The 18371-nt window shown below is 42.2% G+C and overlaps 1 protein-coding gene across 1 annotated transcript in view; it reads left to right on the top strand.

Annotated features, from left to right (window-relative positions):
• Positions 1 to 18371, top strand: part of ncanb (neurocan b) — a 143113-nt gene that overhangs the window by 57457 nt on the left and 67285 nt on the right. Inside the window, exons 3-8 of the mRNA XM_010871573.3 lie at positions 628 to 851; positions 1138 to 1306; positions 4118 to 4292; positions 5851 to 5978; positions 9851 to 10144; positions 10812 to 11726. Coding sequence (XP_010869875.2) covers positions 628 to 851; positions 1138 to 1306; positions 4118 to 4292; positions 5851 to 5978; positions 9851 to 10144; positions 10812 to 11726 — 1905 coding nt within the window. The remainder of the gene's footprint in view (positions 1 to 627; positions 852 to 1137; positions 1307 to 4117; positions 4293 to 5850; positions 5979 to 9850; positions 10145 to 10811; positions 11727 to 18371) is intronic.

The raw sequence follows: 18371 nt of genomic DNA, 5'->3' as shown, positions 1-18371 counted from the left end.
GAGTGAGTTGCTGATTGAAAGTGTATATTATGAGGACAGCTTTTAGTTCTGGGCAGAGTATGTCCCTGGTGTCCTTCCCAGGCACTGATGGCTGTTTCCGTCAATACTCCCACATCCCAACACTCTCCAACATATTGTAACTTAATGAGCTGGGCTGGGAATGCCCTGACGAAGGAGGGGATGGGATGAATAGAATGAATAGCCATTTGGGTTTGGAAGCTTCCAATGAAAACCTCATTTATAACAAGGTGAACTGTTTGAACAGATAGAGACACAGTGAATTGCTGGGTCATTTTTATTTCTACATTATGGCAACTCATTTGTTATGGTTAAAATGGTCCAATAATCAATCAAGAAGCAGAGATTTGAGGTTAGCAAAGATCTAACTGTTGTAATCATACAGAGGATTCATGGCTTTTGAAAATACAAGCTTCATATCCCTGTCTATATTGTAGCGTTAATTCTGTGTGTATGTAATTGTCTGATGAATAGAAAATGTACTGTCAATCAGTAGCCTCCATTACCAGTCTTTCATTTGTGTTTCCAAATCGTTCTTTAACACTTAGTCTGCTGTAGACATCTGACCATGCATCTTCCCCTCTCCTCCTCCTCCTCACCTGTCTCCAGGCCTGGTATGGGCAGACCCCGTGGTGAACATGAGGAAGGTGACCCACCAGACAGTGAGGGAGCAGCTGGCCAACAGCGTCCTGCTGCCCTGCGTCTTCACCCTGCGCCCCACCCCAACCCACGAGCCGCCCCGCATCAAATGGACCAAGGTGTGGGGCCAGGCGGGGGCCGATGGACGACAGAGGGAACAGTCCGTCTTGGTCGCCAAGGACAACGTGGTTAAGGTAAAGCTGTGAGGGGGACCTGTCTTTGTCTGCTGTTGCCTCTTTCTGGATGAAATGTTTCAGCCACTCATCAGTACTTAGATTCCTGTTTAAAGGTTCTACCTCTATTGAAATCTTGTTTCATATGCTATACCTCTCTGTAGGACAGGAAAATGAAAGATTGTTTTGCTGCCAACTGTTATATTTTAAGCAGCAACACTGAGTGGAATTTCAGTATTCTTTGTGGTTTTGTTGTTTTCCAACCGTGTACAGTGTTCATTCCTGCATTGTTCTTTTCATGGTTCAGGTGAAAAAGGCGTTTCAGGGGCGTGTCACCCTACCCGGTTACCAGGACAACCGTTTCAATGCCAGCCTGGCGCTTAGTGGCCTGCGCTCCAGTGACTCAGGCATGTACCGCTGTGAGGTGGTGGTGGGCATCGACGACGAACAGGACACCGTGCCACTGGAGGTCACAGGTAACTGATCTGTCACCCTGATTACACCAGGGTGGTGTTCAACAGGCACCAAATGGAGAGATGAAAATGAACAGGGAGAGACTGCTTTGGTCTTGCCCAATAACTAATTGCCATTTCCAGTGTTGTTGCCCTAATGAACACAACCCTGACAGTAACTACTGGTCTTTGCCTGGGGTCATTACATAGGCCAGTGGTTTTGTTTACTGTGTGTCTGGTCGGGGTGAACAACATGTGCCAATTGGCATGAGAAACAGGTCGCGGACCCGTCAGCACACAGGTCCGTTACATGCCCTGGAAGCAAACAGACCCAGTGAGGAAATAGTGTGCTGTTATCTGGTGTTCCCCCTGAAGGCCCTGGACCGGAGCTGATGTCCGTCACATCCTAATGCACGGTGAGGTGACGGAGGATATCATAACGCCATATCAGCTCACAGTAGTAATTACCAAATGAAAATCTCTCTATTTTTTTGGGTTCAGGTCACAGGTGTTAATAATAATGGCCTATTACAGTAATGACTACAGGGAAGTAGGTCCCTGCTCTCTGCATTAGCTTTGCAGCGTTGCCATGTCCTCACCTCCACAATGCTGCTGGCGTGAGTTGAACACCAGGGCTGCTCTGTTGTTAGACCCAGTGGCCTCATTCACTCACCCACATAATAATGTACAGCAGCTCTACTGGCTTCCATTTAGAATAGGATACCTACAGCCATACTGTTATTACCTGACATACCCACAGTGTGTGTGTGTGTGTGTGTGTGTGTGTGTGTGTGTGTGTGTGTTCCTCCCGTCTCTTCCCTCCGTCTCCTCTGAGAGCTCGGACCGGTCTCATAGAGACCTCTGGCTCTGTGCTCTATGGGCCCTGTCCCTGCTCCTCACTGCTAATCGATTAAACCATGAAACCCCTCCCACCTTCACAAAGACAAACAGCATTACCTGTTGGTCCGTCTCAGAGCAGACCCAGTGATCCTCTGGGCTTAGCCTTAATTGCAAGTTACGCTACACTGCTGAACGCACCGATCCCAATACTAACCCCTCCAAGTGCTTAATATATTAATTAGCAAGGTATTGATACTGCTTTGCCATATCAATATGATATTATTTCAGCTAGGACTGGCTTGGTTGTGTGTGTGTGTGTGTGTTCTGTTCTTGATGGGTTTTCACCCTTGTGCTTCTGGCCCATATTGAATGGTCAATTATCTCACCAATTAGAGCCAGGCATTGATCAAAGCTGCCAGCCACAGTGATCAGGAGATATATGTCAGGCCTAAGTAGTGAGGCACCAATAGACAATATCTCTGCTCTTTCCAGTGGATAAGACATTACATTATTGACTACTATGTTACTGATGTGTAACAGCATGTCCATCATTCATCTCTATACAGTTGTCTCCATCTATGTCCGTATTTCTGTTCTCTACTGGGACGACAGGAGAGTGTGTTATGGTCGGTAAAATCAGTCTGTTTTGTACGAGTTGAGGGCAACGTGACCCTCCTGTTTAATGGTGCTCCTCAGGAAAGCATTTTCCTCCCAAAGGCTAGCAGCTAAACATCTGTGTTTTTGGCCCGGCTCCTCGCCTCAGAGGGAAAGCTGCGTTAACGGCCTGGGAAAGGGGAGATGAGGAATCCTTTGAAGGTCCGCTGAAATGTATGACAGTATACAGTAGGAAAATAGGATGACAGGCAGACAAGTGTGTGTTCTTATGTGTATGCATGTTTATGTGTGTGTGTAATTGCGTGTGTGTTATCTACGTGTGTGTGTACATGTGGACCCTTTGTCAATGCAAATGACAAGTGATATGGATCCCACAAGGTTTCTTTCTCATTTCCCAACTAGAGTAAATGTCATTTCCGGCTTAGGGATTACGGAAAAACCTACAATTGGGTCTAGTGTTAGAATTGGGGTTGCTTTTTGGTTTAGCCATTATCTGTTAGGTTTAAGCGTCAGAGGTAGGTAAAGTTTACACATGAAAGTTCGATTATTGCAATTTCAGTTAAGGTTATGTTTAGGGCTGGAGAAATAAGGAATATGGATTTTGGGAAGACAAAGGCGTGTGTGAGAGAGAGATACTACTGAGGGAAACCGCATCCCTTTTCCAAGGTTTGTCAGCAGCGTGATCACTGAAATTGGCCCTGCGCCCCAGAAGTCTCTGTCACTCCGCTACACACAGCCGCAGGAGATAAAGGAGTGGATGTCTGGAGCTGCAGCTTCCCTCAGCCTCCTCATCCATGGCCTTTCATGTCTGGGTCCCACTGGGAGTGCATCTGTGAACTGCCGTCTGAGGTGGCCCCACATGTGGGGGAGGTTAGTGATGCTAGCCTGGTAGGGGAATATGAGCGGGATACTTCAAAAGCAATTCTCTTCATTTGTCTCAGAGCAGTGGAGAGGTGTCCTGGTATCCAGAAGATTCTGCTTTGTTTCCCCCATCTTATTCTTCTCTCCTCCCTCTATTTCACTGTTTTATTTTCTGTCCATGAAACCCAGATATTGCTCTCACGTGGACCGTAAGCTAAAGCAGTAAAGCAAGCGTTCCAGATGTTTGTCATCCAGTGAATGCAAGGACAATGTCCCTCCACTAAAGATGAACTTGTCTGATGCAAATGAATAATGGGAGGTTGGATTCCGTTGTCATTGAACCCTCTTTGCAGATACAGAGCATCACAGGTTTTTGCCACGTGTCTGGCTGAGAAAATGGGGATGTTTGTGTGTGTTTATGTATCTGTGTTTGGGCATCGGTGTGCGGTTGATGATCCGTGTCTCCCGGCTGCCCGGGTGTCACCCCGACAAGGTTTAACCTCCATCTCCTCTCATCAGGAGTGGTGTTCCACTACCGTGCCCCCCATGACCGCTACGCCCTGTCCTTCCCTGAAGCCCAGCGTGTGTGCCTGGAGAACTCTGCGGTCATCGCCACGCCCACTCAGCTCCAAGCCACCTTCGCTGACGGTTATGACAACTGTGACGCCGGCTGGCTGTCTGACCAGAGCGTGAGGTAATGTCAAAACAACCAGGCGTAAAGCACGACACAAAGCTGAACCCAGCACAGCACAGTGGCAGTCCTTATAGAGCTGTATACACTCACATTGATGGTGCATAACTGGCTCATTTGCTACTGCAAACACAGTTAGCATTATTTTCATGAACTGTGGCAAAGTACCCATTGTCCTCATACTATATCAGGAAATTCAGCCTGCGTATTGAGTTTGATTACCGGCTCAGAGCTTGTTTTAATTATGCCTCCAGAAAGGAGATGATTCTTTGTGTTTTTCCCTCAGCTGGACTGTGGAGGTACTAATTATGTGTAAGTCTCAAGTTCTATACACAAGGCTTGTGACACTGTGCATCACGCAGACCTTTGTTTAGTAGCAACCCAGAGAAGACTGACAACCTGTAGTGCTGTCAGTTGGACTCATCTGACAACCCACAAGGCCAGTTGGAATTCCCTATTTCAAGCCAACCTAAAATCTAGGACATGGTGACTATTTTGGAGTTCGTAATTTTCGTTATTTCCCCAGGAGGTTGTTGCCAGGCTCCAATTGTAAAAACAAATATGTGTTGATAAATTAATAGGCTTCTTAAATAAAGGTAAAAAAAATATATAATCAAAAATCACAGGCTTTTATAGGCAACTAAATAACTTTCATCTTTGAATTTCTCTGTGGACTTTATGGGCCAAATAACAAACCAGGAAGAAAATTACAGGCAGAAAGCCTGCAATGGATTTTAACCCTAATTGTCCTCATGAGCTGAGTGTCTCTAATATCAAAGGACTGAATTGCTTGTTTACATATCAAACGCTAACTCTGTCATTCCTCAGTACCCTCTGCCATTTCAGGTGGATGTGCATTTCAACATGCCAGTGTGTTTGTATGTGTGTGTGTGGGCATGCATGTGTATGCAGGCTCGCCTGTGAGTGTGTATGTGTGTCTGCTTGTGTGTGTGTGTGTGTGTGTGTGTGTGTGTCTGTGTATGTGTAGGTGGATTGCATTTGTTTGAGGGACAGTCCATGTGGAGATATTGACACCTCTCTATCTCAAAGTCCAATACCTGTACTGAAGCAGCTTGCAGTCCTCTTTTTGACAGCTCCGTCTGGGAACTGCCTCCCATCTTGTCTTCCCCACCTGGGACATTTATAATTGGTCCATCTCCAAAGTCACTTGGCTACACATCAGTGAGGACGCGAACATGCAGTTAATACAGTAGAAATGGAGACATCAGTGATCGGGACGAAGGCTGAAGTATCTGGGGATTTAGCCATAACATTGTCTGATGAAAACGGTTGCAATCGGATGATATGCGGGCTAGTAGATACTGAGTGAGAAGCCTTCCTTTCCCCTTGCCCTCCATAAGCCCCTGGCTGCCTGTATACATAATCTCTTAATCAGCATTTAGCTTGCACCTTCAATGCAGTTTAAATCAATGTACTTTAGAGTAATTGCACAGTCGGAGCCCGGATATAGATTGCCTTTTCGCCCCCCAGCCGAGAGATTTCTGGAGAAATTCCTGATTTTCTTTGGCTCGTCTCTACCTCCCTCTCTCCTTCCCCACAGGTACCCTATCCAGTCACCCAGGCCGGGTTGCTATGGTGACAGAGAGGAATCACCTGGTGTACGCAACTACGGCAATCGGGCCCCTGACGAGCTGTTTGATGTCTACTGCTTTGCCAAGCAACTGCAAGGTAATGGGGAGGCGTCATCTGGGTTTTAGTCATGCATGGGCCTGCAAAGCCGTACATGCCCCAGGAGCTATGATGCTGGAACAGCTTGATTCACACTTGATGTTCCTGTTAGCCAGTGAAATGACAGACAGGACGTGGGCAACCTGCTGCCATAGCTAAAGATGCCATATCTTCATTCTTTTGTTATCCTATACCTAGTTAAAAATGACATAATGAAGACAAAGGAGCATTCAAAGCAAAACCATAATAAGGTCCTTCAAATGTACCTATCAGGGGTCGAATATAAGAACAACTACAAGGTACTGAAGATCCATTATTAAGAAATTGAAAGAATATGGCTCCACTGTACGTTTGTCAAGACCAGGGTGTCCTCAAAAATAGAGTATCCAGACGAGAAAGGCACTAGTCAGGGGATGACCACCAATAGGCCAATGGCAACTCTAAGAGACTTACCATCTTCCACGGATGAGCTGGGAGACACTGTGCATACTCCAACAATAGCCCACGTGGCTCACAAAAGGCCTTAATGACAGTGAATTTATTTTTCAAAAAATCACATCCTCACATCAAATCTCAGCTGGAGTTTCCAGCAGGCCTTTGGGATACTCCAAGATCAAGTGGAAATATAGCTGCAAGCAGTGATTAAGGGAACCAAGTAATGACAAAAGGAAACTCTGAAGCCCCTTGGAATGTATATGTTACTGTAACTAAGCAATTGTCTTTACATTTCCAACTTCAATTAAAGCTGCAAGCAGCATTTAATGGGTTTCAGCATTTAGTTAGCATGAAAATGATACAATATGGTATGTAGGGTAAAAGACAAACTGCACACGTGTACAAACATTAACCCTATGTTGGATGTTTTTTCCTGTCCAATGGTGACCCTATGTAGTTTCTTACATACTGGTCTGGTTTATACAACACTTGAAGGTCTTCATACGTAGATACCAAATGTCAAACTACAAGATTGGTCATTTGCTGCCATATGAGTAGTGTTTTAGGTGTTTTTCAAAATAACTAAGTTGGCTGAAAATCCATGATGGCGATTTTTTGGGTCTCAGTGGCAAAAATGTTCATAGTGAGGAGATACACATATAGACTGATGTCCAAGACTAGGTCAAAAGGGATGGGTGTGGTGACCTTTCAAAAAGTCCATCTTCACAGGCTTGTGCCACCATAAGCTTGATTGGCATGTACAGTGCACCAGAAGTTATGTTTCTTGATGCTTTACTATATTAATGTGGGTACCTTTACACCATTTTAACTCACAGGAATTTGCAAAAAGGACAGTTTTTTGCCAGAACAATAATATTAGTGAACTGGAACAAACATAATAGGATTTTGGCATACTGTTGAAACCTTAATGACACACATTGTCAATTGACTTTGATTGTGGAATAGCTTAGATTATTACAAAAAAAACATTCTCAGCATCAGTGTAATACAAGTAGATAGCTAAATATTTCTAAGCCACCCATTGAAAATGGAAATTACTATTTCAAAGGTCAAGTAAAAATAAATATAAAAACTAGCCGGGCTTGATAATGTAGGTAATAGATTAGATAAGTTACTTCTGTACATTAATAACAATCACACCATTACCAGAATTGAGTAGTTATGTCAAAAAAAATTTACTCCACTTTGAAGATTGTAAATAACATTTACAAATGTTGCTGTTTTGAAAGGAAACTGTAACTCTTATTCACCAACGTGGTATTCAACTGATCAAAGTATAGTCAGGACATCAATGATGTAAAAACATAATTTAAGTTTTTTTTATTAAATCTACACAGGCCTTATTTCCTACAACCATTACTCCAACACCTTATCCTTGAGTGATCATGCTAAATTGCTAATGTGATACTAGAACATCACTTAATTTTATGAAAAACAGCTAAAAGCTATTTTCTAGTACCAAACAAGCAGGTTAGAATTATTTAAGGATGAGGTGTTGTAAAAACGCCCCTTAGTGTTTTTCAGAATTCAGCTAGCAAATACAGGGTTGAAACTTATGTTTGTTTAAGTGAGGGTGAACATTTTTTGTGAAGCTCCTGAATTCTCAAATTGTACATAATTGAATATCCTGGTGAGACATGGTGCACCAATTCATGTAGGCTGAATTACCATGACAGTGAAGTACGTAGAACGTCATTACAACGTGATTTTTTTTTTATATTAAAGAATTTGGTAGATAACTGATAGACCCTCTGATAACTCTCCTTAAACGTCTTAATATCAGTTATCAGTCTGTTACATGATTCCATCTAGACTCATGCAAGAAGAGTGCTCTATAGCCTGTCTTAAAACAGCTTGTTAGCTGTCTATAGCGTAGCTCTCCAGCACAGCACTAAACAACTAGCTAGCGAACTTCATGTAGCTCAATAAGTAAATTAGCTAGCTACAATAACGCATTTAATGATAGAAAACATTTTGAGGACTGTGACTTAGCCCGGTATGGCGCAGCCAGGGCCCCACCCTGGAGCCAGGCCCGGGATTGGGGCTCGTATGCGAGCCCCTGGTGGCCGGGCCTTTCCCCACGGGAAAGCTCCTTCGGGCCTTTTGTTTGAGGGACAGTGGGGCCGCCTTCCCGTGGGCTCACCACCTGCAGGAGGGACCATAAGGGGTCAGTGCGTAGTGGATCAGGCGGCAGTCGAAAGCGGAAGGTACGACAAAGAAGACCTAAGACAGTTGAGCAACTAGAAGCCTGTGTTAGACAAGAATGGGACAACATTCCTATTCATAAACTTGAGCAACTTGTCTCCTCAGTCCTCAGACGTTTGCAGTCTGTTAATAAAAGAAGAGGGGATGCCACACAGTGGTAAACATGGCCTTATCCCAACTTTTTTGAGATGTGTTGATGCCATGAAATTTAAAATCAACTTATTTTTCTCTTAAAGTGATACATTTTGATATGTCATCTATGTTGTATTCTGAATAAAATATTGAAATTTGAAACTTCCACCTCATTGCATTCTGTTTTTATTCACAATTGTACAGTGTCCCAACTTTTTTGGAATCGGGTTTGTACTTTACAAAAACAATATTGTTAAAGAGGGTAGAAGAGGAAGTGAGAGAGGTGACTGGAGGTTGGGGATGATTAGTTGGCCATGAGGATATGAAAATAATCTAGATTGCTAGCCAGGACACAAGTGTTAACACCCCCAGTCTTACAATAAGTTGCATGAGATCTTTAGTGACCACCGAGTTAGGACACCTGTTTTATCCATTGTAAAAGACGAAACTTTAAGCAGGGTATTTTATGAGACACCTTGCATAAACCTGTACTAGCCATCTGGAAAAGGTGGATGTCTATTGTTTGTTTCCATGGTTCTGAGTACGCATTGCTCTCCATGATCGAATCACAGACCTCTTGTGCAATCAGTCTGTCATATACTTTTGTTTTAAATTCCTCTATATTCATATTTTACCTTCTCATTGTATCTTCCCCCATCTGCCCCCTGTGGCTCCCATACCACCACACATCCCAAACATCTGTCGTTCCCCTTCCTCATTATGTCTCCATATCTCCATCCTGTCACACTGCCTCATTATGCCTCCATCTCTCCATCTCCATCCTGTCACACTGCCTCATTATGCCACCATCTCTCCATCTCTATCCTGTCACACTGCCTCATTATGCCTCCATCTCTCCATCTCTCCATCTCCATCCTGTCACATTGCCTCATTATGCCTCCATCTCCATCCTGCTACACTGCCTCATTATGCCTCCATCTCTCCATCTCCATCCCGTCACACTGCCTCATTATGCCTCCATCTCTCCATCTCCATCCCGTCACACTGCCTCATTATGCCTCCATCTCTATCCCCTCACACTACCTCATTATGCCTCCATCTCTCCCATCTCCTAACAGGTGAGGTGTTCCATACGTCGATACCAGAGAAGCTGACCCTGGCCACGGCCTCCACCCACTGTCACTCTCTGAGTGCCCAGCTGGCCACCGCAGGGCAGCTCTACTTAGCCTGGCAGGCTGGACTGGACCAGTGTGACCCAGGCTGGCTGGCCGACGGCAGCGTGCGCTATCCTATAAACCTTCCCCGGCGCAACTGTGGTGGGGATGATCCGGGAGTCCGCACCGTCTACCATAACCCCAATCGCACTGGATTCCCAGACACCACTACCCGCTTCGACGCTTACTGTTACCGAGGTAACAACAGGGTCACCATCGTTATGGCAACCGTACTGTTTTATTTCCATTAGTTACTGTGGGTTGTTTGTCTCATGCATGAATAATGAATTATCGCAGAGAGGATTCAACATTTTGATCCCCTCTGGGATCTGATGAATCCAACTGTAGCAACAAGCCAGGGTCTATATCAGCATCTGCAAGCTGTCAATACAGACTTAGAAAACCCAACAGAGATCTGTACACTTGCTGTAGCCCCAATGTCCTTGCAGTGTCATTCGTTGCATCTTATAATGTTACTGAAGCACTGGAGATTTCTTATACTAACAAGTGTGGACTTTAAACTGGGCTGTCTGCTTCAGATAAGATGTATTTATGTTTCTTCAGTGTGATCTGCATAAACTGCACCTCTTTAGAGTATCTTGACAAATGACTGACAGTCTAATCTTAGAATTTGTCCTTAAATAAAGTCATCAAATAAGTGAGGAAAACATCTCTATACATGATATTTAATCATTTCTTAATGAAAGTTAAAACAATGAGGACATTGACATAAAATAATATTTGTGTAATCCCCAGCTTATTGCAAATATGACAGATTATTGCAAAGATCACTAGTTTATAACCAATGTCTTATTGCCATAAAGGAATGCTAATACAAATTGATGTTGTAATAATATCATTGCAGAAGGTGACACAGGGGTTCAGGCAGCCCAGCCTGTGGGGTTCCTCCAGTACCGAGACCCAGACGCCAACTCCTCAGCCCCAGCCCCTGTGCGCTCCGACCCTTATCCACAGCCCTCCACCTGGACAGGCATGGTAGACCTGGACAAAGAAGGCATCAGCTCCATTGCTGGAGGCAATGAGTCATCTGAGATTTCAGAGGAACATGTGGTGATCCACCTCCGGCCAGGGGAGAGTACTCAGCAATGGGGAGAGGATAACCAGGAGACCCAGGAAAGATCAGAGACTGAAGCACCTCAGAATGCCTCCTCCGGCAATCTGGGTCTTTCTGCCTTGGAGAATCTAGAGTCCCATGGTGGTTCTGCCCAGGAGGAGGTGGAGGGTGGGGACGAAGAAGGGCCTATCCAGTTGTCAGATTCTTCTCTGTTCTCCCCTGCCTCTCCGACGCTACAGGCCCAGACAGCCAATAGTGTTCTCCTAAGCTTCGTTAACAACCTGATGAAGCCTTTTAGGTATTGGACAGGTACTGTGGAGTCAGACATTGATGCCCCACCCTCAATCACCCCCACATCACTGGCTGAGAGGATGGAAGCAGGGGACCAGACCTCCCCAGGGTTGACTAATGTCCTCCCCACTGGAGAACAGCCCAAGATGCTTAAGAAAGGACATACAGAGAGCTTTATAATGGAGCATCGAAGTGGAGTCTCCTCACTAAAGACATCCTCTGGTGGACTCACCAGCACAGAGGGTCTTTCTGAACAGGAGAGAGAGGTGGTCCCCTCAGTTACATCGGGCCCTGTAATCCAGTATACAGCCACCCAGCCTTGGAAGAAAGATCCAAGCACATCCCTAAACGACTCTCCAGCCTCTTCTTCTAATGGTAGTCCACCGCTGAGTCACAGTCCATTCATCAGAGAGGGTACGTGGCTTGGTTGAATACATCCTGTCTCCTTTCAATGTAGTTCATTACCTTTTTCCTCTAAAAGGAATTTTGCGTTCCTATTTGTGAGGCATTGCCCTACCTCAGTATTTTATTCTGAAGGACTGGCTTGTGTTAAATTGAAAATGCGCTGTTTACAAAGGTAGGTAATTGAAAAGATTGTTTCTATGGATGCCAGTTCAGGGTCTTTATTGCTTCGCTGGTAAGTGACGGTTTGTTTCAGATTGTTGAACACTGTCTCAGGACAATATTAATGGGAGAAGCATTCGGCCAGCGGACAATGGAAATACAGAAGATCTTCTTTTATGAATAATAATTTGTAACCATAAAACAACAGAATTATATTTTGGCTTTATTGTCTTCCTCTGGTTGTTAAGCCTAGATAATGTTAGGTTTCAACATCTTATGTGAAACATAGCAAAATTCAATAATAGTGCAACTTCATATTTAGAATGTAGTATAACTTATTAGAAAGCCATAAAAAATAAATATCAATACAATAAGTGATAGAAAGTAATATCAATACAATAAGTGATTCTCTTCCTCAAAAGTGTGCAGCCAATTCTACTAAATTAAGCGAGAATTGGAATAAATGCATTAACATATTTTACACGCACTTTCCTTACTAAACAGCCCTCTTTGGACAAATATTAACACACTGCCTCTTTAACAGTATGAATATTATGACATAGTTTAGCAGAATGGATAGAAGGACACTGCCTCTATCTCTGTGTCACAACCGTCATTCATCAATTTGCTTGTTTGGTTTTCTGAGGGAAACATTTTATAGAATTTATATGTATTTTTAGCGTCCATTAAGGGCATCATTGACTGCGCTTGCTTCCAGCAGAGGTGACAAACCGTGCAAAGAGGAGAATAGAAGTGGAGACTGAGGCCTCCAGCAGAGTGTGTGTGTGTGTCTGTGTGCGTGTGTGTGGATATGTCTTTTGTGCATATGGCTCAGGGATGGGGGCTTTGAGGTGGTAGCTTCCTATCCCTAGTTAATTCTCTTCCAAGCTGAGCTAGGCGTGTGGGTCCTATGGGTCACAATATTGGACTATTCCCTACTTGAAAGCCCTGCGACTTCAAACCGCAATCAATACACAGCCATCAGCACTAAGGGTCAGAATAGTGAGATGGAGGTGAAGTCTCACACAGAAGTGTTGAAACCCATTCAATAACCATAAGGGTCCTAATGGTTTCTGTTTTATTAAAATCAAATACTGTTGTAATGCTCCCTGAAACTCAAACCCCATGCATTAATGTTTTACACTGGGTGAAAATCTAGCTGTAGTCTGCATACATTATTCACAGCCACTTTCCAATTAATTCAGGGCTGGCTTGGTGCTCGCCACGCTCACCGCCATCCATGTCTCCCCCAATTAGGACGGACCTGGCTGAACGTCAGAGGTCATTATCACCATGGCAATGGCGAGCAGAGAGGGAAATGTGGATGAAAAAGAAAAGAGAAGGAGGCATCAGCAAGAGGCTTTTGAGATGTTTCTTTCTTATTTTAAGAGGAAGCTGCTAAATTGATGTTTCCTACTTGGGTGACATCACTAGCCAGACATTAACTACTTTATTGAGTGTGACAGGCTGTGGCTTGCATCTCGGAAATCTACGTGATTGATGCAGCCATTTTGATTCTTCTTATATCCTGATGCTATTATTGTGAGTTGTCAAGGACAGTGTCAGGATAGTCACTGCGTGTGAATTTTGACACATGAACCGTGATCAAAGATATCCATTACATTATTTCAAAAATCTTGGTGAAAAGCAATCGCTCTCAGACACTGACATAAAGTGCCTTTGGAAAGGGTTTCTAAACCATTGCTCTCTACTTCAATATGATTGGCTAAAGGTCTATCAGATAGGCTACTAATTCATTCCAATTAATCAAATAACCCTTGATCTTCAAGAATCTGACTTTTTATCTAAACATAACCCAAATTCTAAGGATGTGTTAACCTATTCTGTTATTTTTGTTTTATTAATTTTTTGTACTGCTTCAAAACATCGTTGAAAAGTGGCAATTTCCAGAAATGGGTATTGACATTATTGTATATAACAATCAGGATATTCGTAGCTTTTCGCGCGTACACAAAATCTGCAGTATCTGATGTTTTGCTCCTCAACCACCAACATTTTCAAAACGTCACAGAAACGAATGCACGTTCTCAATCGTGAACACCCGCATCCAAATAATAATTACCCGCGCGAACCCAAGATGCGATTATTAGGGCCACCAGCGATGGATTTTTAAAACGCAAATTTAAGAAATAACTTGTGATTTTACACCTGCAGTCAAGGTCGCAAGCATCCAATGAAAACCAACGAAAGATATTTTTTTGGGATTCAAAGCAAGAAGAATCACATGGCCTAACTGTATGGAGTTGAGGTGGTAGCATCAAATGCAACTCATCCTTTGTTTTCCGACACAGATTTTCTCCTGTAAATATCGTGATGAATTCCATATGTTCTATCTTGAAGGCAGCGCCATGATACAGCTATCCAACAAATAGTTGCCTAATCTTCTAAACAATTCCTGTCTGAAAAAGGTAGGCTAATATTATCTTAGAGATGTACTGTGTTTTTACCAGCCATACAAGCAATCAAAACCGAAGCAGATTTAAGTAGCGCGTCATCGGTCACTAATCAGGTCGCCCACATTTGCACGCATAATGATCACACACCCAACTGATGAGGCGCGCAATTGTTATTTGGATTCAAATAACGATGTTTTTAAAATATGAAAAAAGAAAATCAAAAATGCAACGTGTAACCTATTCTGTTTCATTTGAAGTAATCCAAGAAGTAATCATACACTTTTTCAAATGTCTCTGTAATCCGATTACACTATTTTAGTTTGTAACGTAACTGATTACAATTACAGTTTTTCTGTCATCCTTTACTCCCCCCCATCTCTGTGTCTGTGTCTGTGTCTGTCTGTGTCTGTGTCTGTGTGTTTGCTGGATCCTTTTTGTCTTCATCTAGTGCCTTCTAGAGACAAAGTAATCTAAAAGTAACTGAAAGCAATAATATTGAATATTTGAATTTGGGTATTCTGAAGATAAATCACTGATTATTTTTGGATAGGTAACAAAGTAACACATTGTTTAACATTTAGAGAGTATCTGAAGATAGTAGACATGAAATGAAAGCTTCAGATGTCTTTCCTCCGATGAGAGAAAAATAAACTGTAGTCGAGGCTCTGCCTTGTACCGCTCAACCTCAAAATTAGAAGCCAATGGAGGCTCATGGAAATAAAGAATTAAACAAAGATTTTGGTGATACAGTATGTATTAAATTGAAAAGCGTTGATCTAAATAAAAAGACTGCATAGGGAGCTTATGACTGAGCATTGCCTCAGTCGGGGAAGGGAGTGTAGCTCGTGTGATGCATTTTCCCCTTGAGGAAAATGTTCAAATGGCTGCAAGTGTATCTACATTTAATCCGTCCTAGCCAGATTCCTCATCTGATTGCATGCAACTTATCTATTAATAAGTTGTTTTGGTATTTGCCCATGTGTATAATAGTTTTTTGTATGACAAATATATGAGTGTGCGCTATGTGTATGGCAAGGGGCAAATATTACTTATGTGGGTCATCAGTGAGTGTTATATGCAGAGTGTATGCTCTGACTATGTAACCTCTGCACATTAAACACTTTCCTTTATAGTACAAGAATCCAAAATGAATATGGAATGTCATGTGCATTACTTATACGTTTCAAGTAGAACATAACAATCTTTTTTTATATTTTTATATATATATTTTAATATTTTTATGTAACGTTGTTATTCTTCTCCACCCACTTACTGAACTACGGGTCAATATATTGCACCAACCAACGGTTCATCTCCCTCTCTATCCACACAGTGGTAATAGTGGTAGGTAGGTCATTTGCTATCAACCAAACGTACATACATAAAAAAAATATACACTTCAAACCTGCACCAGTTCAAAAATAATAACAACACAGAAATATAACTGAAAGTCTGCACAGAATCTCGATGTGCGTGTGAACACATGAAACACGCAGCTCGAAGAAGTCCTTGATTGATCTGGTTTCGGGACAATGAAATTATTCTACATAGACTTGCCAATTAATAATAATTGTACACTTCAACTAATGGCTGCGGGTGTGAACTGCGGAGAAAAGACCATTTTAATTATGTCACACCAAGCCCTGTTAGTTGGATGTTTCATTCACGCTTTCAGCACCAGTCTTTTGGGTCCAATTCCCATGAGTGGCCAGCATGACAGTGTATGTATGCCCTCCCTACTAAGTTGCTCTGGATATGATCATCTGCAAAATGGTGTATTCATTCCATTTGGATATTTATAGGTTTTTATGGATTATTATGTCTTGAAAATCTCAGTAGCAGGCTGTATGTTTACATCTGATACCGATGTGCAGTCCTTGGTCGATGACCATTCTCACAAGTCATTCTATATAGCATGACCACATAAGCCTGGGATCCCAGAAGGTCCAGTTATTCAGGAAAGCTTAACACGCTCTGCCTCCTTTCTGATCCAAGCAGCTGTTCCTTGACCTATAATATAGCGTTGCTGTAGTTTTTATACCTTTTATTTTTGGTGATTATTATTTTTGAGTAGGGTGTAGGAATATGTTTACGTTGCTATAATTACTGCAGTAGTATATAAACATTTTTAATAAGAACAATAAGAAAATATGACATACAGTATAGGATAATATGTACAATTCGCAAATAATCCCAGACGAATGTAAACATGTTTACTTTATTAGAATGCTCATATAGACAAGTGGCATATAAATATCAATCAATATAATATATAATGTAATGAAAACACTCTGTTATGTGAATTGGCACTGTATGTGTGCAGGAGTCATTGTGTAAATAATGTGGGTGAATGACTCCCACCTTTAAACCATGTCTCTTTGGGTAGCGTAGCCCATCCCTCCTGTGCCATCCAGTTTTCTAGTCAAGTCATTAGTCAAGGTTGTTAGCTAGCTAACATCACAGAGATGTTATCAAACCGACAAACTGTTGCATGCGACAACTCCACAGAAGCAAGAAAATCTATAACTCAAGTAATTTGGGCATAAAGACACAATAATTACCTGTCGTCTGTATCTGTGTAAAACATTGTGTCATGTTGTGCTTCAGAAAATCTGGCAAGAAATTGAGAGATATAATTAATAGCTTTCAAACATTTTACATCGATGAACTCGAATCGTCTTAACTTGTTATTAATGCTATGGTGAGGGAGGGTGTGTACATTATGGGGTGTTAGTGAGACGTACTGTAGTGTTGACCCAGCGCTGATCCAGAGGAGGCCTTTTCTGTGATTTAGTGTATCCTAAGGTAGATATCCAACTGATATACAACACACTCCCGCTGTCACTGAAAACATAGAGCACACCCAGCATCTGACCTGTCTCAGTTAAGGCACTGACAGACATAACGCTTGTTTTGCAGAATGTTCATGTTTAGCCAGTAACACTGAACTAACTACGAACAACAACAGTGAAATATGATGTCAATAATACTGTGCCTAGCAAACATCCCATGTATCATAAGATCTTTTTTATTTAATATATCAGCAATTAGAGTAAATCGGGCTTGATTCATTCCTTTAATCATTAAATATCTCATCTGTATGTGAAGTCAAAGTGGTAACTTAGCTATTGCTGTTCCTATTATGAATTGGACAATTATACTGTCTACAGCTCTTATGTAAATGAACCTGTCCCGTGTTCGTAGAGCACATAGGGGATGGCAACAGCAGACCTTTGAATAATTTAGTGTAGATTTAATATTTAATTTGTGGACATATTTGTGTATGTTTATACCCATATTAATGTGTTGTATTATGGTGTACAGCCAGAACCCCTGCTGTGATGCTTTGCACACCAGAGAGCTAGCTGTGTTGAGCTGTGTTGAGCTGTGTTGAGCTGTGTTGAGCTGTGTTAAGCTGCGTTGCGTTGCGTTGACCTACGTTATTTTGAGCTAGGCTTAGAGGTTGGATGAGTCGCTTTATAGCTCTGCTGACTAATGTGACATACTATGAGAGTATTCACCATTAACAACCAAGCCACACATATGAAGTATTCTGAATTATCAGTTGTATTGATACAGTCTCGTTAGTGTATTAACTATTAGTGTGATTATGTTTTAAGCCACGTGAGCAATTAGGTATAACTTCAATACAGGATGAAGGTTTGGAAAAAGGTTGAATGTTTTGGGTTGGAAAAGTCTTTTCTACTGTTTGTAGGATGGACACCAATGTCAAACAGGAACTGAGCAGTGGAGATAGGTACATTACCTATTACACTGTGACAAATACCACCACCTAAGATTTATTTTCCAAAATGATTTTGAAGAAAAAGTAAAATATTCACTCCAATGATTTTGAAGAAAAAGTACAATATTTATTTGTTTAAAAAATATACCGTTGTGCTCAAAAGTTTGCATACCCTTGGAGAATTTGTAATACATGTACCATTTGTAAAAAAAAAAAGAAAAAACATAAGTTTGAGATCCCCACAGAGTGGCTCGATGATATTAAGGTTAGGTGACTGTGATGGCCACTCCAGAAGCTTCATCTTTTTCTGCTGTAACCACTGGAGGGTCAACT

This window comes from Esox lucius, chromosome 8, assembly GCF_011004845.1.
Source record: "Esox lucius isolate fEsoLuc1 chromosome 8, fEsoLuc1.pri, whole genome shotgun sequence".
Classification (NCBI taxonomy): Eukaryota; Metazoa; Chordata; class Actinopteri; order Esociformes; family Esocidae; genus Esox; species Esox lucius.
Note: the sequence above shows the minus strand (reverse complement) of the source record. Positions and strands in the feature narration are given on the sequence as shown.